This window comes from Cynocephalus volans, chromosome 5, assembly GCF_027409185.1.
Source record: "Cynocephalus volans isolate mCynVol1 chromosome 5, mCynVol1.pri, whole genome shotgun sequence".
Lineage (NCBI taxonomy): Eukaryota > Metazoa > Chordata > Mammalia > Dermoptera > Cynocephalidae > Cynocephalus > Cynocephalus volans.
The window spans coordinates 136,851,517-136,874,333 of record NC_084464.1 but is presented as its reverse complement, the minus strand read 5'-3'; the positions used below and the strand labels follow the sequence as shown (position 1 = coordinate 136,874,333).

Below are 22,817 nucleotides of genomic sequence, written 5' to 3'. Positions count from 1 at the left end.
GCCGAGATGCATTCTAACAGGTTAGACTGGGTTAAAGTTTAATGTGGCATTTCCTAGTATTCACAACTTACCTAGTAATACCTAATGTTTAGGAAAGGGTTTAAAAGAAAGCTTAGTAACTACACCTTGCATTCATATAAATGAACCTCTAGGGTTTAAGATTTGGTTGTAGTAGAGCAGACATGGGAAAATGGACTCCTGGCACCGTAAAGTGTTCAATATGCAGCGAAGATTTATAGAAATGTTATAAAAGGCACGGCAGGGACCTAGTACTTCTTGGCAGATGGCATTGCCACTACTAGGGTAGTGTTTACTATTTTTGTTATATGCCTGTTAACAAAAGGTGGTCAAATAAAGAAGATCAAAGCAAACCTGCTTTTTTATTTTCCTTTCAAAGGGTCAGTGTTTCTTTGTGCAGTATTTCTTTATTCTGCAGCCTCTTGGAAGCTATGCATAATTCTGCAAGATGGCAGAATGTTGTGCCTTTGTTGCCACAGAAGCCATCAGTAAGTGGCATCATTCTGGGAAACTGTGAGGGAGCCCTTTAAACTCAAGAATGGGAATGGCAAAGAACCAGCTGGAAACCATTGTTCCTTAGGGGTTGTTTGATTCCGTGTCACCCTGTTCTGGCTTTGTCATTTTTAAACCATATGAGGTTTATAAGTTGCATTAAAATATTTCTAAAACTACTGCTAGAAGTAATGCAGCTTACTTTGGAGAGATGCATTAAGTACTTAAAACATTACTGAAGTCCAGTCATGTTAAAGAATTAATCATCTCCTGTAATGTAGAAATGTGGAAAAGAATTTTGGCACTTCTGGACCCCCCCCCTGCAAAGAAAATAACTCATACATTCACATAGAACTTGTAATTAACCAGTGACTTGCCATTCAATCCAGCAGTAATAATTTCTGTTTTCAGCTATATTCCTTGAATAGTACAAATCAGGCTCTTTTCCCTTTCAATAATGTTTTTGTAAAGCTCATCAGGCTTTTAGAAAGGAAAATTTTAGGTGCGTTTCTCACTGATTAAGCAGATTTCTTGGATTCATTATGGGCTATGCTATTTTTCAATGTTTTGGTCACAGAATAAGAGCCTGGGAAGCATAAATGTGAACAGAAGCCTGTGTGTATGCCTACATGTGTGATCTTTTAATACCACACTGTTAAGTCATGAGGTTACTTCCCCTAAAGATCAGCAAATTTGTTCTGTATTCACCCATCTCATGGATTGGATCTAGGCCAGAGATGCCATTCAGCCAGGGTAGGAGGACAAAGAGACATAAATTCATTGTGGACTAAGGGGGTGGGGACAGCAGTTGCTCAAAGGCCTATTGGACTGTTTTGTTTATCGTAGCTGAGTGGTACCATTTTTACCTATGAATGTGAGTCCATTGTATGATTGTACTGCAAACGTTTTTTTCTCCATATAAAGCCAGTCTAATTGTAAAAATCTACTCTTCTGCACTAGGCAGACTCTCAGTTCTCTCGTTTGTACAGAGTCTCCATTAGTACACTATTTACTATTTTATCAATTGAGACAAAACAACTGTAAGACCTTACTGGTATTGGAGTTCTACCTGCCCCATTTCCTATGGGGACTGAACTAAGATTCTATATCTGCAGGTGACATGCAAAGACTTTTGTGCCACATCCAATTGAAAATGCTTATTAGTGCTGGGGAGAGTTCAGGAATTCAGAGTAGTAGTCATTTTACTTTGGGGGATATTTAAATTTAAGGTCTCACCATTCCCCTTTCCACACTTGCCTTTGTTTTGGTTCTTAGTGTAAAAGGAAAAGGAAATTAGAGGGAGATGGTAGCTCCACACAGCTACAGGGATCAAGTCACAGTATTCCTGGAATTGTATAAGGGCCAACCCCTATATCCCTTAAAGATTGGGTTTGAGTGTTTAGGAGACTAGTCTCAAATGTATTTATGTCTTAAATGAGGTGGAAAAATGTGTACTTCGTGGATAGGAAAAAAAAAATCCTTTATCATCATTTGCTCTTGGGCTGTTGGCTTCCCCGGGACTGATCACAGCTGTGCCTGGGACCAGCTAGTAGATGTTGGAGTCAGGATTTACAAGGCAGCAGAACAAAATCATCTTGACTTTTGAGCAAATGGGCCTGGGTTTAATCCTGACTCAGTGAGCTAACTAGCTATTTGACTTTAATCTCCCTGAACCTCAGTTTCCTGGTCTGTCAGGTGGTGATAACTCCTCTCAGGGCTGTCGTGACTGACAAAAGTACCTTACTTAATACACCCAGCACAGGGCAAACATAAAGTTGAACCCAACTGAGGATATCATTCTGTTCTTTTACTTTATCCCACACTGCCTCATTGATATATGATGGTGGTGATTTTTGGTCTGCTTTGATTAGGCTTTCATTTCCCCCAGGAAATGCTTTTAACATTAGCTTGTACATACTCTAAAAAAAAAAAAAAAGCCATTTTGGAAATTATGGAAGTACATTAAATTTACAATTTGTATCCACTGTTTCTTAAACAGCAAGATCTTCAATATCAGAGGCATTCCTCCTCCCTTTCCTTCCATCTCCACAGAAGTTGGAGAGGTTGTAGGATTCTAAAATACATAGGCCAAACATTTGTCATAAGGAAAAGTGCTGGACTAGGAAGAGGTGGCCTAAATTTTAATTACAGACTTGCTACCAACTAACGTTTCACCTGAGCAAGGAATTTCACTTCATGGGCCTCAGTTTCCTTGCACATAAAATGATGCTGATTCAGTTGCTTTCTCAGACCTATTCAGCTCTAAAACTCCATTCTATTTTATTCCAAAAACCTATCACACAGATTAATACGATTTAAATAAATTCTATACCTGAAATTTCCTGCATTTCTCCAAGCCACAGATCTAAACACGTCTTAACTTAATTAAATCCCCCAGCCTAATACCTCCCCAGCACCAGCTGGGTAGTATGACTAGGTAAAAACATAGAAGTATTCCTTCATGCAATTGATAGTTGAACTGAAGGTAATTACAAAGCAAAAAATGGATTAATTATATTTTATAATACATTTGTTGTAACAACAGTTGATATTTATTAAGCACTTTTTACTGCTAACTCTACACATTTAATCCTCACTAATCTCATAAAGTAAATGATGTCATCAACCCAATTTTACAGAGAAAACTGAAGAAGCAAGAGGAGTTCAGTGAATTATCCAAAGTTACTATTTCACAAAAAGGATTTAGAAAGGGTGTTTTACTTGCCTTAGAATCCCTGAGGTCCCCTCTGGTGTAATTAGGTTTAAGTACTGACAAAAAGTAAGGGAGTGTCTGGGGATGTTTTGATTAAAAGGAAGAAACAAAAACAACAAAAATTTTTTTCTTAATTTGGCTGTTGGCATTTTAAAATGTCATTTATTGTAAATTTTTTTTTGCATACAGCTAAATTTTAAGCAGCATAGAAATAGAGAACTTTAAAGTAAGAAAGCTTATTTCAGGAAAAAACAACAATCACATGATCATGTGCTTTGGAGAAAACAGTCCAAAAAGAACAAAAATTGGGTCAAGTGCTGAGAATTGCTCAGCGCCACTGTCAGTGATTGCCCAGAGCAGTGGAGATTGGGGGAGCATGCAGCATATAATCGAGCCGTTTTTTCCCCTTTGGAGTATTCTCCTTTCTCATTTCTGTCCTTTCAACTTGACTTGCAGAGGGGGTGCTCCACATTGTGATCTCTGGGATGGAAATAGGCCCAGTTCTCCCCTTGCCTGCCTTCACTGGAGAGTCTCAGGGACATTGCACCGCGGGTCCTCGTGACAGGTGCTGCCAAACCTGTGTTTATGCAGGCTCTGGGGTGGTAAGAATGTCAGGAAGGTGAGCCAGCTGTGGAGGGTACCAGCCATGCCTTCGTTCATCCAGAAGCTTGCAAACAAACATTGCTGTGATAGACAACCTGCCCCAGAAAAGAAGAAAAAGCCTTCCTGCCTTCAGGCTGCTGTCTTCATACTGAGGAGTCCGCTGCTGCTTGTGCAAGCAGAACACCGTTTTTCCTCGCAGTCCGCTGCTGTGCGGCTGAGAGGAAGAGGGAGCTGCCTGGCTGCTGTAACCCTCTGCTGGTGAGTTCCCAGAAGGAGCCAGCATCCCGCAGGCTGCCGCTTCTCAGCCTCCGCCCGGGAGATGGAGCCGCTGCCGATCCTCCCTGATTAGGAGATGTCAAGGTTGTCAGGGCAACTGTTAAGGGCAGCGTATCATACTTGCCCCTCTCTGCTGTGTGCTGAACATTTTACTGTGCGGAGCAGGGAGAAGACTGAGGAAAGGTGCCGCAGCGGGAAGGAGAAGCTGGGATCTGATTGAACAGGTTAGGCAGTGGAGGGAAGCATCTGAGCCCGCATGCCTTTAATAAGGCTTTTCTGGAAGGGGTGTGTGTGTGTGCGCGCGCGCGCGCACTAGCCAGCACATGTGCCTATGGGGGACTGAGTGGGAGGGGGCTTGTAGGGGAGGTAGAGTGTGGGGGCTGCTGCTAGGTGAGGGGGAACTGCAGGGCCTCAGTTGCCAAGCGGCTGGTAGTATCTGTCAGCTGTTTGCACACTGTTTACCCATAGGGGATCTATTACAAGTGCTCAAATGAACTGGCAGCTTAGAAACTAGCAGCTTCCTGGGAGCTGCAATTACATAAGCATATATTTTTAATATAATAATAATTAAAAAACAAGTAGCAGCAGTATGCCTGGATCAGCTACAGCTATCCGACAAGAGAGACTGAAGAAGACCAATGCAAGGCCAATTCCCCTTGGTTTATTCACCATTAATGAGGAAGATGAACAGCAAAAGAATGGAAATTCCGGAAGACCGAAAGGTATGCATTATCTCTGCCCTTTGGTCAGAGCTGGATCCAGCCCCTGATTTCCACACTGCCTATAGCACATTTTATAAACTATGCTCGTAGTGCATGCTGTAGGGAGTTTTATGACTTCCTAGCACAGTTTGCTGGTGGTGTTTACACACTCTGTAGGGCTGTGGATGCATGAAACGGGGAGCAATTTTTGCAGATTTGGTAGATTTGGGGTAAGCTACTTTCCTTTTTTTGACCTAAGTTACTTTCCAAGCCCCGAGATCTTTAATTTTCACAGGCTCAGTCAAATAGTGACCGATGACTCTATCCTCATCAGGAGGAGGAGATCTGAGTTATCAAGAATTAAAAGAACATCTCCCCACCTTCCTTAGGTGCATTAGATCATTTTTGCTTACTTTAATGAAGTGAGTTTCTCCTTAAAAGGGATAAGGTAGGTAAAGTGACATAAGAGTACAGCCTTTCCATGGGCAGAGAGAAGGTCAAGACATAACTTCCTTTTCTATCCTGAAGAGCAAAAAGGAGGAAAACAAACATTGAGGGTGACTATAGAGGACAAAGCTAGGGGCCAAGGAGGGGACCATGGAGTTTTATAACTTCTGATAACTATGCTACTGAGCATTTGTAGAGGATGAAACGTGTTGGGTACAGAAAAGAGAGGTCTGCCTGTGGTCTTTTGTAATGATGAGATGTAGCAGCAGCTTGCCTGCTTCTTGAGTCTCTGTGTACGGCATCATCTTCAGTATTGTCTCAAAGCCTCCCTCCCAGGGCTGTAATTATCAGTCAAAGAGGGCAACATCATGCATTTTTGAAGAAGGGATTTAAGGCTTGCATTTTAAGTTTTTCAGCATCCTAATTCTTTCAACCCTCTTCCCCCGAATATATAAGCTGTTCTCTTAAGCAGATGGGCTATCAGTTTTGTTGTTTTTACGTGCCGATTAAATTTTAGCTTGCATTCAAATTATTCTGTCCCTGAGATATCAAATTTTCCTTTGTGGTAGCAGAGTAGCAAGCAAATATTTAAGCAGTGATAGAATGAATGTTTAATAGAATCCGATGTCTGAAGACTACTGGCTTTCTTTTTCTTGGTTCCTAAATGAATCTTAGTTTGCTTTTATTAAATGTAATAGAAACCATCTGCTTTAAATCCAAAAGTATATTTTTATTTGGTTTTTAAATAAAAAGACTGTATACAGGGAAGTTCTAATAAGTAGAATCTTACTACTGTAGTTGATTTTTATTTACTATCAGACATGGCTTCTATTGGAGGAACAAATGACCTCAGAAATCTAATGATGCTGTGAATAGAAGGTGGCTGATGTGATTCTATTTGTCCATGAATTAGATAGTTGAACCACAGTGTGTTGCTCTTGATGAAAACTTGAAACTTTAAATTGTCAGTAGCAAGATATTTGGCCTCTGAGGAGCTGGTAACTTTTAAAATTAATGTGAATTTGTTGAATTGTTTTCACAGTATCTTTTTGGATACGTTCCTGATTTGTGAGGATAGCCATCGATTTTGTTCTTAGTAATTTTCTTGAATTTCTCTTCCTGCCTCCTGGTTTGTTTTTTTCCCTAGTTGCCTTTTAGTATTTTATTTAAAAGGAAGGTGAGGCTGACTGGTAGGTTTACTTAGAGTGTGGCATTAATAACACCAAAGTCCAAGGTTCGATCTCTGTTACCAGCCAGCCACAAAAAAATAATAATAAAATAAAAGGAAGGGGAGGAAAGTAGGTGCTTATAGAAATCTGTTTTGGGCAACTTATGTGGCTTATTGGATAAGAGAAACTTAAATCAAGGAGTTTCTGATTCCCTACCCTTTTTATCCCTGTTCACACCAAAAAAAAAAAAAAAAAGACTAGGGGAGAAAATCCTGTATGTCCCAAATATCTCTAATTTATGACACATTCAATAAAATAAGCAGATAAACAACCCTGAGTATCTCTAATAATGCTTGATGAATAAAACTATTGGTGTTTATTCTGAGGTTCTCATCAGGCCTATCTGAGTAATAGGAGTGTTTACTTTCTAGTTCAGCTCTCTTCAATAAAAAAATGATGGAAGTGTTCTATGTCTGTGCTAATACAGTAACCACCATGGGTATAGAGTGCTTGAAATATGGCTAGTACACTGGGTAACTGACTTTTTAAAATTTTAGTTAATTTTAATTTAAATAATCACATGTGGCTACCTTTTTGGACAACAAAGTTCTAGTCTACAGAGCTTTTATTTTTTGAGTCCTTTCCGCTTTGTTCATCCTTATTGCTTCCTGGTGCTGGATATGGTTGGGTCTTGAAATGTATGTGGTTATTAAGGGCATCATGGAGAGACTGCCTCTTCACTGCAAGGGAACACGGTAACCTGGATTTATAGAGAATTTCATTTTTCCTTTTCCACTTAACTATTATTCCACTTTTTTGAATATTATTTCTGCCAGTCACTAATTGCCTGTACCATCTTTTGCAACTTTTAATAGACTCCTATTTTCTAAATTATTATTGCAAAGCATCATAGCAAGATGACACACGTTATCTTTTATGTGTGACTATTAAGATAAGCAATTAGAAATTTTTGTTTTCTTTTCTACCCACTCCATGGCCTAATCAGCCAACCATGTCCAAACCTGGTTTTCGTGCTCAATATCTTTTTTCTATCATTACCCGTAATAAAGAAGCTTGCTGTCTAAATTCAATAAGCTGAATGCTTCTGTCCAGGATTATCCTGGGTTCATGACAGCTACCATCTTTACAAGTACCCATACTGTTGGGTAACTATTATACTGAACTCGATAAGAATGAACATGGTGATTACCATCTAGACTCTTAAATGATGGCTTCAGAGTTACCTGATGGGGTGGCAATAGTTTGTTTAGATGATAGACTAGATCAACTCTTCGAGTAATTACTCTTCTGTGTAATCAGTAGGAATGTAAATGTTTTACATACCTTACTATTTTTAACATATAGTAATTTAAATAGTCATTGGGCTATTGCTGGGCATAAGCTGGGCTTATGTTATTGCTCTTATACCTCAGAACCTCGAGCCTCCGTGTAATGCTGACCTCAGGACTGCTTGGAGAGATGGTTTCAGTACCGCGGTAGCTACATGCTCTTGGATATGTTTCAAGGCAAACCAGCCTTATGGTGAATTTCACTGAGCACAGCGTGATTATTAAGTAATGAGACATTTTCTCCCTAAACCAGCATTTGTTAAATGCTCGCCCTGTTGCAGATTACTCTGCTTGTGTATTGTGGCAGCAGTGCAAAGATAGTTGACATGATTTTTGCTCTCAGAAGTGTTAACTCTCTAGTGGAGGAAGACAAGTATGTCCCTCCCTCCTCTCCCTCTCTCATCCCCTCCCCCTCCCCCCTTCCTGGCACAGAAGGGCAGCTCCTCACTGTGCTCTTTTAGTTCCTCAAGTCCTGTACTTACTTCTGTCCTGGCACTTATCTCTGTGTAATGAAATTTTCTATGCACACAATCATACCCTTCTCTAGACTGTAAGCATTTTAAGGGCCAGGACTGCTCCTCTTTATACCTTGTACCTTGCAGAGTACATGGAACATTATTGAATTAAGGTAGTAAACTTAACATTTAAAAATAACTTTCACAGGCTCTCAAGGTCTTTCTAACAGAAATTCTAAGAAATGTTGATAGTATTGGAATTGTCCTTTCAAGGTAACTACTTCGACAATACTGTGTCATGGTGTCTGATATGTTAGTCATATTACTCTCTACCAAATTGCATTTACTTAATAATAGATCAAAGATTCTACTCTGTTTTGTTTTCTATCATACTATTTATCATTTTTCTTTGGAGAAATGAAGGTATATATTTACAAGGTGGTATTAATTGACTACTTTGTTAATATGAGGGTTAATAATGTTTTCTACCCCTTTTGTTAGCTAATTACAGATTAAATTGTAAAGAAATACAATTTCTCCTTGAAATTAGGACACAGTAGTTCTGAGAAACTGTGTTCCTCACCCCCACCTCTCCAATTTGTTAAAATGTGTATTTATTGGACTGTAGTGACGTCCCTTCTTTTGGTTTATCCAATGTAAAGGTAGAATTTCTGCCAGGTAGGGTTTCCAGATGAAAAATAATCTGCCACTTACCACTTACGTTCCTATTGGGTAAGTGACAATCTAGCAACTGTAATGTCTTCTTTGTACGTCATGAGCCTTTTTGTTTTCAAAAAGGAGTCTGTGTCAAGAAGTGTGAATGCCACTTCTGAATCATTCTCACCCATTTCCTTGTTTCTTTTCCTTTTTTGTTCTGTAGGACTTGCACCACTGTCTGTTCCTGTGTCCTTATGTGTGCCATTACAGGACTAGGCAAAAGGTTTTAGCAGGAAAAATTAACAGTTAGGCAAAAGTGTATGTTAGAAGAACAATAATATCAAAAAGATATTATTTTCAAAAAGATATTTTCAAAGACTTCTATTATGAGGAGGAAATCTTGAAGTCAAATTGATTGGCATAACTTTTATTTGCTAAAGAGACCCTAAATATAATATTTTATTCAAAATATTTATATAAAAATAAAAAGAATAGGGGATGCCAGGGACAAGAATTACAACATCCTTGCTTGCATTCATTAGGTTTTCTATAAATATTTGTTGAGTAAACGAATACAAATGTCTTCAAGGCATTATGGGTCATAGAATTAAAAATTACCATACATATCACTGTGTACAGTAGGAACATGATTTAACCTGTACTTAACTAAGTTTTTTGTACAGTGAGGTACAATATAAAGTGGAATTTGCTTGCTATGTAAAGCTAAAAGGCTTAAAAATTGTGTGCCTGTTTCGAGAGCTATAATTGATGGGGCTAAAAGAGCTGACTGCTGCAATCATAGGAACCAAACACAATTAAGTATTTGCTTAGAACCTGCCAGCTGATAACTCTTACACATTTATTAGGAAGTTATAGTCTGAGTTTTACTTGAGTATCCATTTCCACTGATATCAGTGTGTCTCAGGGAGCAACTTTAAATTTAATTCATTGTTACCAGAAATTTTCCAGGTGATTTATAGGTACCTTGGCCATGTTTTTCATTTAGCAGAAAATAATATTGTAACAGCAACAAAGGTGATTTTATTGAGAGAGTGCATCTAATTCTTAGATCTTCTAGAAGTTTAGGAAGAGCCCAGTTTATGTCATACTGTCTATGTGTTAAGTTTGTGTTCTAGACTTGCCAACTTTTGAAGGTAAATTATACCACGTTATACCCTAGACCTAGATGCAAAGGCTCAAGTGTGTCACAAAATGGTCATAAGTAAGACCTTGTGTTTGAAATATTATCAGAGCACCATCTGATATTTATGTGACTATATAATGCAAGTCCTGTTTTTCAGACTATCTGCCCAGCATCATTTGCTTAGTGAGAAAATTCTGATAGATTCTGTCCACATTCCAAAGAGTTGACAACCCCAAGTCCAGTGTGGAGTGAAGAACGGGAATGAAGTTTAGGAGTATAGACAAAGGGAAGTTATTTTTATAGTTTTGGTCTTCAGTATGTGTGATTTGGGGGACTAGATTTATCCTAAGTTAAAGTTGCAGGCCTACATTATGGAAAACTGTATGGAGGTTTCAAACAACTAGAGATAGAACTGTCATATGATCCAGCAATCCCACTTCTGGATATGTGTGTAAAGGAATGGAAATGATCATTTTGAAGGGAAACCTGCACTCCCATATCTATTGCAGCTCTATTTACAGTAACCAACATATGGAACCAATCTAAATGTCCATTGATGGATGACTGGCTAAGGAAAATGTGGTTTATATACACAATGGAATACTACTTGGCCACAAAAAAGAATGAATTTCTGCCATTTGCAGCAGCATGGATGAGTTTGGAGAAAATTATGGTAAGTGAAATAAGCCAGGCACAGAAAAAGTGCACATGTTCTTACTCATAAGTGGGAGCTTAAAAATGAATAAATAAGAAACAACAATCGCAGTAATACTTGAACTTTCAGAAGGAGAGAACAGAACTGTGGTTACTAGAGGTAGAAAAGAGGGAGAGGGTAGAGGGTTATTTGAGAAATTGGCTAATGGACACAAAGAATGATTACATTTTGTAAAGATGAATATGCTAATTATCCTGATTTGATCATCACGTTGTACACAGGTATTGATATTCAGTTGTGTACCCCACAAATATGTATAATTGATTGTTTCAACTTTTAAAAAATGCAATTAAAAAAAAAGATGCAGGCCTAATATAGCAGTAGCAAGATATTAAAACAACAGGATTCAGTGGAACGTGTCATCCTAAAACCATTACTGGGAACAGCAGTATGAAGGCTGGTGCCACCTCTGTACTACTGATAGGATTACTTTTCAAGTCAGGAATCCAGGGCATTACTGAGGTGCCTTGGAGTGGGGCTGGGGGGTTGTAATCTGTCAGTCCCTTTCAAAACCTTCGCAAATAATGTAGCTTAAAATCTAAGTAAATATGCAACTTTAAGTGTCCCCCTTATAAACAAATAGTTGCCTCTGGGCCCCTATATAAAACTGTAGAAATTCAGGACCTGCCACTATCAGGGGTATTAGTTTATATGGTGGGAAAACAGGATACAAGGAAACATTTAACCAGGCTGACTAGCAGAGAGTGGCAGCAGGTCCATGTTTACCAAGGTTTTTAGAAATTCAGGCTGAGTTTGGTGAGAGACACTGTGATGTGATACGAAAAGTGCTGCAGGTAGAAATAGGCAAGTTACTGTTATTCAACCTTTCTAAGCCTCAGTTTCTCATCTGTGAAGTGGAATTAGTAAAATCGTGCTCACAGGTGGTAACAATTAGAGAGAGCATATAAGCACTTAGCACACACTCTGGAAAATAATGAGTTCATTAAATGATAGTTATAATAATGGTCATTTGTAACCGAATGTCCCACATTTTCTGATAACTACTGCTGACATGTTCTGCCAGGGAGATGGTCTGGTGGAAAGACCATCATTCTTGTCTTGCAGCACATTAATCAGACTCTTTAGTATAGAGATATTGTCCCTAATTTCTTACCTTTACCTTAACTTGTGAATGAAAATTTCCAGGAGGGCCCCCTCTCTTCTGAGGCCTTTTTAGTTACTTCCCTACAATAGGCACATGTGACTGGATCCTTGTCCTGAGTTTATTCATGTAGATCAGATGTACTAGCTGTTGGGAGATTACTCATACAAAACCCTGTAATTTCGTTGTGTTAAATGAAGGAAATTAATTACCATTATGTCAGATCACCTCACTTGTTATTTCAAATACGATTAAGGGAGTGTACCTTTTATTCCTTGGGATTAATGGAAAACTTCTGGTCTGCCTTAATCAGGGAACAATAGCAGTGATCCTCTGCCATCTTGGAAACCAAAACAAATTTTTTTTCTTACAATTTGCAGGGTTTTTTCTCCCTTCTGATGTGGGAGTGTGTTTGTGTAAATCACCTGATGGAAATGTCCTAGGCTCGTGGGCAGGTTTCTACCAGTGCTTTAGGCTGTAGTCCTTTGGGGCTGCCAGCTTTATGCAGGCCATTTTTCTTTTCTCATATGCTTATTTTCACCACCATGACTTCTTGTTCTAAGTATGGTTAGCTATCTTTTATTTCAGTACTTTTTATTTCTCTGTGGTAGTGTTGTTTTTTTCACTAGTCAGTTAGTAGTAAGTGCTGTGAACACTTATGGTGGTGAAAGCACCAAATTATTTGTTATATGCTACTGCTATTAAGCGTACGTGCCAAGAGACGTTTGTGTCCTGATGTAGTAGGTATTGTCCCACTGAGAGCTTTTCCCACTACCTGGTGTGTACTTCTTTTCCCTCTGCTTCACTATATCTGGCCAACTCCTACTCGTCCTTCAATTAATGTGATTTCCTTAAGGTTGTCCCTAGACCAGCGTAGGTCCCAGATTCTGTGCTCTCGTAGGATCATGTGCTTGTCCTTTCTTTCTCCAGCCAAATTGTAGATTGAGTGCTTGTTTGCTGAGTAATTGTTTAATGTCCGTTAGGGTCACACTGCCCCCAGCACCTAATACAGAGCCTAGTATATAGTTGATGCTCCCTAAATATTTGTTACATGAACAGGTACTACAATTAGACCAAAAAATTGACAGGAATAAACCCAATAGATTTTTATATTTATAATTAATAGTCCTAGAAACTTAATCTTTAGTTTTTTTGTTTTGTTTTGTTTTCAGTTGAAACGTTCTTCTTTTTCCACTGAGCTATTCTGTAGAATGTGAAGGAAATGATTTCCAGATGCTGGTTTAGGGCCTCCTGGTCCATGGGTGCTAAGCTGGATGCACTAGTCTGGTTTCTCGTGGGAAGACTGGTTAGAGACAACACAGTGGCCAGAGAGAGGGAGAAGCACAGTGGGGGAGGCTGTCTGGCCAGGCCTTTCAACATTCCAGGTCCAGTACTTTGCTCTGAATCTGGCAAAGGTTTGAAGATATCGGATTGATCCTCACCCTGCCTGATGATGACAGTGACTTTTGTATTAAAGACCTTTGCCCACTAGTCTTCAGGCAGAGATGATTTGTTAGTTTTCAGCTAGGACATCGCAGCTCAGAGAGTCTGCAGTGACTTACTTGGATCAAATTCTAGTGCTAGACCATTCCAGAATCACTTTCTACCACCGTCTTTCCTTGAACTGCCAGAGCTCGTTATGAATTGTTCACTTTGAGTTTGTGGTACACACTCATTGCTGTCATGTTTGAAGTATTATGAGCATTTGCATTCCTTGTGAACAATTGAAATTCACTATCATGACTCCAAACCATAAATTGTAAGCCAAGGGGAACTTACACAAGAAAAAAATCCTCAGTAATTTAAACTTCTGAGTTCTTTAACTAGTAGTGTCTCCTACCTCTGCCTGCCCCTCTGTGGATTAGGATACATCTTGGAAAGAGAACCTGAGCTGCTGCTAATTTAGCAAAGTCCATTGTGTGCCTAGTCATATTTACTCTGGTCCCCCACCCATTCCAGTGCATGTCATTAATCCACCCTCAGAAATTTCCTTTTATGCTTCTCTTTTATAGTACTATCTCTGCATCAGCCTTTTTTTTAAGGCCCAGAAAAACAGGTTCTTTGTGGGTAGATAGGTCTTGGGCAGACCGTTCCGTCAGCAGTGTAAAGATGCAAAGTGGCAGTTGAGACGTTAGGAATCAAAACCTCAGCACTCAGTGTTTTCACTCCGGGCTTGCTTGGGAATCACGTTTTCTTCTTTTGAATCTGTTACCTCTGATTCTTCTGTGACACTACAGTGCATAATCCTTTTCCTAATTCTTACGTGGTGGTGTGCATTATCCTATAGCTTTCCCTTACCCAACCAGTAGTTTAGAATGTCATGACATTAACATTAGCATGAATTATGAATGGAACTCCAAACTGGTCACTTGCAAGTTCTGTCAACACTTGCAATCATCAACCAGCTTTACACATTTTCTCACAATCCAAGTAATTTCACACTTATCTTTACTCCACTACCACGAGTTTCAGTGACACGCACATCTACTTTGAGGCTGCATGGCCTTCACTTCAACTCCATTTAGCCAGCCAGCAGTGTAGGTCTTTGTTGGGACTTGTTTCCACTCTCCTTACAATGTCATGAACTCAGACATTCCCCGAGGCACCCACAGATTTCAGATTCAGCAAATGCTGATTTGGTGCCTACCCCATGCTAGACAGTGATCTAGGTGCTTCGTGTATGTGAGCTCATCCTCCTACCTGCCTTAAAGCCTCACGCCTTCCAAACCCTTCATCCTCTGCGTGACCCCCAGGCTCCTGAGCCTTGTGTTCTCACAGTTATGAGTCTTCTTCCAGCTCACTGGTCTTTTCTCAAGCCTGGAACTCATGGGTAACCGTTTCAGTGATGCACTTGCAGTGATGCCTGTGCCTTCATGGCAGGCTCTGAGTCTCCCTGCATAGCCTCTTGTTTCCTCCTTAGGGCTGCTGAGTATTGCCGTGGGAGTCCTAAAAACAAGCTGCTTGGGTCTGCTCCACTTTTGTGTTCTGTCACTGTCGGCTGAGCCCTTACTGCTGCTGGCCAGTCGTTCTGGTCACATCACACTGCAGGGCTGTCACCCCAACTCATCTATTCCATCTCAGTCTTAGCATCTGACATCTTTTGCCACTTTGCTGTGAATATTGAGGATGTATTAAATTAGCTTCTAGATCATAATTTACTCTCTTGAATAGAGGGAGAAAATAAGGGGAAAGACATATAGCCTGTATTCCAGCTAAAAGCTCAACAGGAAAGAGAAGGAAGAGGAACCTCTGCTTGCATTTGATATGATTTTGAAGAAGGAAGAGGGTAATATTTAAAAGGGCTGTTGGCCACTGACATTGGATTTAACTAAATCCCAGGTGTCAAAGGATAATTACAGTTATGTAGCCAGTGACATGATAATTTGGGTGAAGCAGTATAGGTAAGAGAAAAGCAACCTGAATACTCTCTGGGCACCATCTGAGGATTTTGTGGTCCTTGTGGATCACTACAACTATAGATGCTTCATGAGTGAGTTAATAAAGTTACTGGACTATATATCTTTTTACTTCAGGAGAACAAGGTTAAAGAATGAGGCCAGACTTGGCCAGTTAGCTCACTTGGGAGAGGGTAGTGCTGATAACAAGGTTCGGATCCCCATACCAGCCAGCCACCAAAAAAAATAAATTTAAAAAAAACAACAACTCATTATTTTAGATGATATGTTTAGAAAGCAGCACTTTAATTCAGGACTTTTGGTGTTTCTTGAATTCCTTTCTTCTGACAGAATTGCAATAATCATAACAGTGGAGGCCTAGTCATTCCTAGTATCCTAGATTTAACTTCTTCCAAGATTAGATAAACTTTAATGGCTCTAGGCAATAGGAAATTTCCTGGCTGAGTATGTGGCTTGAATTTCAGTATGCTTCTGGAATATTTTATCTTTAAACTTTACTGTGATGTTTGAGTATGAAAGTTAAAACAGAAAAAAAAATAATAACATCATCCTGGGTTGTGGTTGATGGTTCATCCTGGATGAGCCTATAGCATTGTCTGTTTCCTCCCATGGGGCCGAGAGACTTAGAGTTCATTAGATTCAGATGTTGTTTGAGGACGAGCCAGCATCCCTGTATGAAGCCATGGCAGGTGTACTGGATCAATACCAACCTTAGGACAATTAGGGTGGCAGAATGTGTTGTTGCCAAAATTCAGGATGCTTGACCTCTGATAAGTTAACAGATAGAGAAAGTTAATTTCCTTATCCTGATGCTGATGAAGCTCTCCTTCTTAGAATCACAGTAATGCTTCAGTACTTATGATGTGGCAGGCCTTCGATCCCTGGTAAAAACTAAATTTTCTGCATGGTAAAATGGGCAAGTTGGGTTTTTATGTACTAACATTTTCTCTAAAATTTAAGATTGGGGATATATATCAAAGTAAATATATATATATCAAAGTTGGCTTGAGGCCATTAACATCTGAGCAGCGTGCCGTGGTCTCTTGGGGGCAGTACAGTGTAGGAATGAAAGCTCAGACTCAGGGGCCAGTTTTTCCACCTCCTAACTATCTGCTTCAGGCAAGGTACTTAATACTTCTGCGCCTCACTTACTCCACCCATAAGTCAAAGATAATAGCAACACCTGTCTCATAGGGTTGTTAAGGATTTGTGGGATAATATGTAAAATGCGCTTGTTGCTATCTCTGGCAGTCTGTAAATGGTAGCAAATGTTATTTGGAAAGTTTTCTTAATTCAGTGGCTTTCTTAGTAGTTTTAAAAAACCAGCATTTCTGCTTGTCAGGCTAGGGTCCACAGAAGCTTCAAACCTGATGTACAGACTGGGTCATAGATCCCTCACGTGCCCAGCTGGGTCACAGATCCCTCACATGCAGATTGCAAACTAGGTAATTCAGAAAGATCTCGGGAGCTGTTGGCAGAGTTGACAGTGAGTCAACATGAGCTCAGTCCTCAGCTTCCTCAGCAACAGCAGCAGTGGCATCCCTGGGGCCCCTGGCAGCAACCTCCTGCAGCAACAGCCTCCAACAGCAGTGGTGGTGGCCTCCCACAGCAGTAGTGGCCTCCCCCAGCAGTAGTGGCCTCCCCGTGGCCCCACCATAGGGGCATCCTGGCGGGGGAGGGGCACGGTGGATCAGAGCCATTCATCCTTTATACTCAAGTCCCATAACCCAGGAACACCTGGGCATGAGTGAGACAACCAAGGAACACCTGGGTGCATGTGCACAGTTAACATTTACATCAAACAGGCTAGGTCATGCTCAGCAAGATTCCGAACATCTGAGGGATCCTGACCATTTATCCATTTCATTTTCCCTACACTGCTAAGACTTATGGATTTGGGGAGACTTGAAACAAGTTAAAAGAAATTTGTATTCTGGTCTATGAAAAAATTTAATGAAGTAGTTCTGGCCTTAAACAAATTACTACTAGCTTCCTTTCTGTCGTTCCTTTCTTTTCTCCTGTCTTCTGCATCTTCCACTTGGCCTGCAAGGGCCCACAACAGAACTGTGGGGATGCAAAGATTCATGATGAGGTATCCTTGAAAGCCTTTTATTTAGATTGACCTTAAATTATGTTTGAGCTCAAAACCCTGTCTTCCCCCACCCCCACCTTTTCTGTTTCTATTTGTCTTTTGGCTGCTTATCTCTTAGACCTGCCAAGCCTCATTCCTTTTCTGAGCTCAAAGAGATTTATTCCAATATTCTTCTTGCACCCCAGTGAAGGAAACTCCTCCATAATGGAGTATGTTTACCTACCTAAACTGGGCTGGACCGATTCCAGTATCTACTTGCTCCTGCTCCCAGTACTAGGACTAGGAAAGGCAGATACCTCCTGCTAAAAATTTTATTTTGTATTGATTCCAGAAATTTCACAAAGCTTATAAATATTAAAACATTCTAAGTCCCCCACAGTTGTGGATTCAGTCCTCTAAAAACTGATACCAACACCCTTCTCCCCACATATCTCTTTTTCACCCTATAGGTGACCCTCAAAATGTAGTTTGTGTAAACTATTAATAATTCTTGTGATTTACTGAGCTCTTCTTCCTCACTGATACCTAATACCATCCACAGCAATAATTATGTATATCCTTAGGTGGAGATTAACTCGTTACCAGTTTTCTTTGATTACCACAGTAACCTTGTATATTTCAGTTCTTCCTGTTTGATGTCCAGTTGTATTTTCCTATAACATATATATTAGTGGGAAGATGTGTAGCATGGTGGTTGTTAAAAAAAAGTTTTCTGGGAAAACGTAAAATTGGCATTTTAAGAATTTTTTTAACATAACAAATTCTTTTGTTTTCTTGTGTTGATTCCATGAAAAACAAATTTCTCAAGGCTTAAATATGCTGTTCAGTGTTCTTTACCAATCACTTTGGTTTTGTTATATCACCATATTTATAAAACGTTTTCTGAAGGAAAAAACATTACACTAACATATAATTCACAGGCAATATCCTAATGATAGTTTTTCCCACAGTGGAAAAGATATTGTGGTTGCATGGACTACATTTAAATATTGCTTATTTTCCGGCTTGCCAGTTATGAATCCTATATGTAAATTATTAGGTTTTGTTTTTTAAAAGTAATTAATGATTATTTTTCTTCTACTTTTGAGTTTGTAATTTGAAAATAAGCTCAGTGATTGTATAACTATAGCAAATATTTTCATTGGAGCTCGTGATCCTTGTGCTGTATATTGGATGCCCCCCACCCCCAACCTCATTGAAGCATAAATCCCCACTGTAACTGTCAGGGGTGAGAAATCCTATTATGGTAATTGAAAGGTGGAACCTTGAAGAGGTGATTAGATTGTAGGACCCTGCAGTAGGGAATGGATTAAAAATGGTGGTCATGGGTGTGGTTCTGAGGGCTTTAAAAGAAGAGCACATGAGAGGTTAGTGTCTCTCTGCTCTGACATTTTTTGCCGTGTGAGACCCCGGGGTCACTGTTGCTACCACCAAGGCCTTCACTAGCTGTGTTCCCTGGACTTTGGACTTTCCAGCCTATGAAACTGTAAGCAATAAATTTTGTTTTCTTTATAAATCACCCAGTTTCAGGTATTTATGTTATAAGCAACAGAAACGGACTAATAACCCTTGACAATTACTTTTATAATAGCCTAGTGAGCCAAACAGCACTTTTACGTCAGAGACACAAAAATGAGGACACTAAAGTGCATTGGAAATTGTAATGTATAATTGAGTTCTTCAGGCAGTATTCAGGAAGATACTACTTTATGGCTTGATAACCCAACTTCTTTTTACCTACACATTCTTGTAGGATTATATAACTTTCTCAGTCTACTATTTTATCATTTGTTTTGGCCTTAAAAAGGGGATTATAATTTATAATGTTTCAAAAATTATTTTAAGAAAAAAGATAAAAAGCAGAAAGCTAACATAATAAAAACCCATATACTCAGGATGCAGATCATTTAATCCTTTTAAATATTTTATATTAAAAGATATAATATTTATGATAAATATAAATAAAATATTATGACTAATATCATAGTTTTCTTTGTTTCCTTCCATCTCTCCGTCCTCCCTCTCTCTCCTCATTCTTTTCCCCAGGGAGATAATATGTACCCTTCTAGTCCATTTCTGTGCTTTTACTACATGTGTATGTCTGTAAGTATCATATCATTTGTGTGTTTAAATTGTACTAGTCCGTATTTGTTGCTTATCACAAAGTACACTGAAATGGGTGATTTATAAAGAAAATGAAATTTATTGCTTACAGTTTCTGAGGCTGGGAAGTCCAAAGATCATCTGGTGGTGGCGACAGTGACCCAGGGGTCTCACATTGCAAGATGGTGGAAGCAGAGAGAGAGAAAGACAGACTCTCCTCTTCTTTTAAAGCCCTCAGAACCACACCCATGACCACCATTTTTAATCCATTCACTACTGCACAGTCCTACAATCCAATCACCTCTTCAAGGCTCCACCTTTCAATTACCATAATAGGATTTCCCACCCTCTTAACTGTCACAGTGGGGGCTAAGTTCCTAATACATAGAACTTAGATGATATGATTCAAGCTTCAGGGAGTTTTGGGGGGACATAATTTAATCCACTACATTCCACCCCTGGTCTCCCAAAACTCATGTCCTTTTTACATGGAAATGCATTCATTTCATCCCCAAAGTCTTAACTTGTTTCCACTCAAAGGTCCAAAGTTCAATCTGTGAATTTAAAACAAGTTATCTCCTTCCAAGATGCAATGGTGGGACAAACATAGGGCATATATTCCCATTCCAAAAGGGAGAAATAGGCCAAAAGAAAGGGGTAAGAGGTCCCAAACAAGTCTGAAACCCAGCAGGACATGCATTGAACCTTAAAGCTGGTGAATCTTGTAACTTGACTCCATGTTCAACGTCCTCTGCATGCTGGTATGAGGGTTGGGTCCCCAAGTCCTCTGGCAGCTCTGCTCCTATAGCTTTCCTGGTCTCAGCTGATGCTTTAGCTCTCCCAGGCAGGTGTTGCACACTGTTAGCTCCACAGATCTGGGGTCTCCATGGCAGTCCCACTCTCATGGCTCCACCACTTTGTCCATAGACATGGCACTGTTGGGGTTTCTCTGCTGCAACTCTGACCCCGTGCTTCCACTCAGTATTGCTCTAGTGAATGTTGTCTGCAGTGACTCCACCCTGTGACAGATCTCTTCCTTGGTCCCCAGACTTTTCCATACATCCTTTGAAATCTAGGTGGAGGCTCCCAAGCCTTCACAGCTCTGGCATTATGGGAGCCTGCAGACCTAACACCACGTTGATGCCACCAAGACTTCCAGCTTGTATTTGCCAAAGCTGTGGGTCCAGCCACACCTGGGACCAATTTAGCCACAGCTGGAGCAGCCAAAGCAGCTGGGGTGCTGGCACTAGAAGCAGATTTCCAAGGTGACCTTGAGCAGTGAGCCTGTGTAGGGTACCTCAAGCCTGTTCCCCAAGACCATCCGTCTCCCTAGGCTTTGGGGCCTGAAATGGAAGGGTTGGCCCCAGAGGTTTCTGCAATATCTTCAAGGCTCTTTCCCCCTTCTCTTGATAATCCCTTTCTTTTGTATTAATCTTGTCAGCACCATTGCATGCTCTCTGCTTCTCTGCTACATGACCAGGCTGCAAATTTTCCAAATCTTTATGCTGTGCTTCCCTTTTAAATTCTGGCTTTATGTCATGCCTTTGCCACCATAACTCAGCGTAGGCTGTTGCGAATAGCCATGCAGCTTCCTTAATGCTTTGCTGCTCAGAAATTTCTTTTGCCAGATACTCTGGTTCACAACTCCTAAGTTCCAACTTCCACAGAGTCCTAGGGTGTGGACACAATGTAGCCAAGTTCCTTTCCAGTTCATAGCAAGGGTGATCTTTGCCCAAGTTTCCAAAAACCCCTTCTTATTTCTATCTGAGACCTCCTTAGAATGGTCTTTACAATCCATATGTCAGTCAGCATTCTGGTCACCACCATGTAACTAATCTCTAAAATTTTGCCTGGTTTTCTTGTCTTCTAAACTTTCACTAGCATATAGGCTTTTTCTAGCCTGTTCCTCCAAATTCCCTCAGCCTCTCCTCAACACCCAGTTCCAAAGCCGTTTTCTACATTTTCAAGTATTTGTTATAAGCAACACCCTACTTCTCTGGTACCATTTTTGTTGCTTGTAACAAAATACCTGAAACTGGGTGATTTTTAAAGAAAACAAAATTTATTGCTTACACTTTCTGAGGCTAGGCAGTCCAAAGTCCAGGGAACATATCTGGTGAAGGTCTTAGTGATGGTGACAGTGACGGAAGGGTATCATATTGTGAAATGGCAGAGCAGAGAGCGAGAAAGACAGACTTTCCTCTTCTTTTAAAGGCCTCAGAACTACGCCCATGAGCACCATTTTTAATCCATTCACTACTGCATGTTCCTACAATCTAATCACCTCTTCAAGGCTCCACCTTTTAATTACCATAATAGGATTTCCCACCCTCTTAACAGTCACAGTGGGGGCTAAATTTCTAATACATAAAACTTGGAGGACACGATTCAAGCTTCAGGGAGTTTTGAGGGGACATAATTCAATCCACTACATTGATATAGATTGTGGCATTAATGTATCAGTTTGTAACTTTGTACTTCCCCCACTCAAGTTTTAAAGTACTCATCCAACGTGAAAAATATAGTTTAACTGCTGCCTGGAATTCTGTAATGTGACTTTATTGCAGTTTATTTACTATTCCCCAGTTGATGAATGGAGCAGCTTATTACAGTTTTGTTTTATTTTTTTGCCTTGTTGCTGCTGAAATCATGCTGCAGTAACCTTTTGTAGACTTCTCCCTGGGCATATGTGCAAAAGTTTCTCTGTGTATATTCCTAGAAGTGGTATGTGCATTTTCACATGCCAGGTGCTTTCTGAAATAGTTTTATCAGCATGCTCCCAACCTGTGATTTATGGGGTTCCCATTTCCCCCTATCTTCACTGAGACTTGATTTAGTAAGACACTTTGATTTTTGCGAATTGAATGGCTAAAAAATGGTATTTGGTTTTAATTAGCAAAATTGGACATTGGCTAATGTAAATATTTTTAAATTATGGAAACAAGTGGAAGGCCGGAGAAATCACTGCGTCAATAATCTGGTTTAAAGCTCATTGTTTTTGTGACGTATGATGAGTCACCGGGAGGAGAAATAGATGGTAGCACTACCATGCAGGTCCGAAGGGAGGACTATTATCATTTCCACTGCCATGGTGGCTTAGGGTTAGGCCAAGTTTCAGATTCCCCTTCTTGAACAGTGTTTCAGATTCCCCTTCTTGAACAGTGCCCCTAGTTTATAGTCCTGAGCCTTTTGGTTTTGCTTTCCTATTTCTTTTTCATTTTGCTCATTCAGCATCAGTACTATTAGGTGGACAGAGAAAAAGCAAAGTATATAAAAAGTTGGCCTTCTTGATCAAGTTAATTATACTAAATTTTTAGGATGAAGATGGTATAAGGGGAGGGGCGGGGATAGAAGCAGCATTTGAA

The 22,817-nt window shown here is 39.9% G+C and overlaps 1 protein-coding gene across 1 annotated transcript in view; it reads left to right on the top strand.

The window, feature by feature from the left end:
• Positions 1 to 4,691: 4,691 nt before the first annotated feature.
• Positions 4,692 to 22,817, top strand: part of MAP7 (microtubule associated protein 7) — a 159,933-nt gene continuing 141,807 nt past the window's right edge. The window contains exon 1 of the mRNA XM_063096798.1: positions 4,692 to 4,824. Within this exon, the coding sequence (XP_062952868.1) occupies positions 4,692 to 4,824 (133 nt within the window). The remainder of the gene's footprint in view (positions 4,825 to 22,817) is intronic.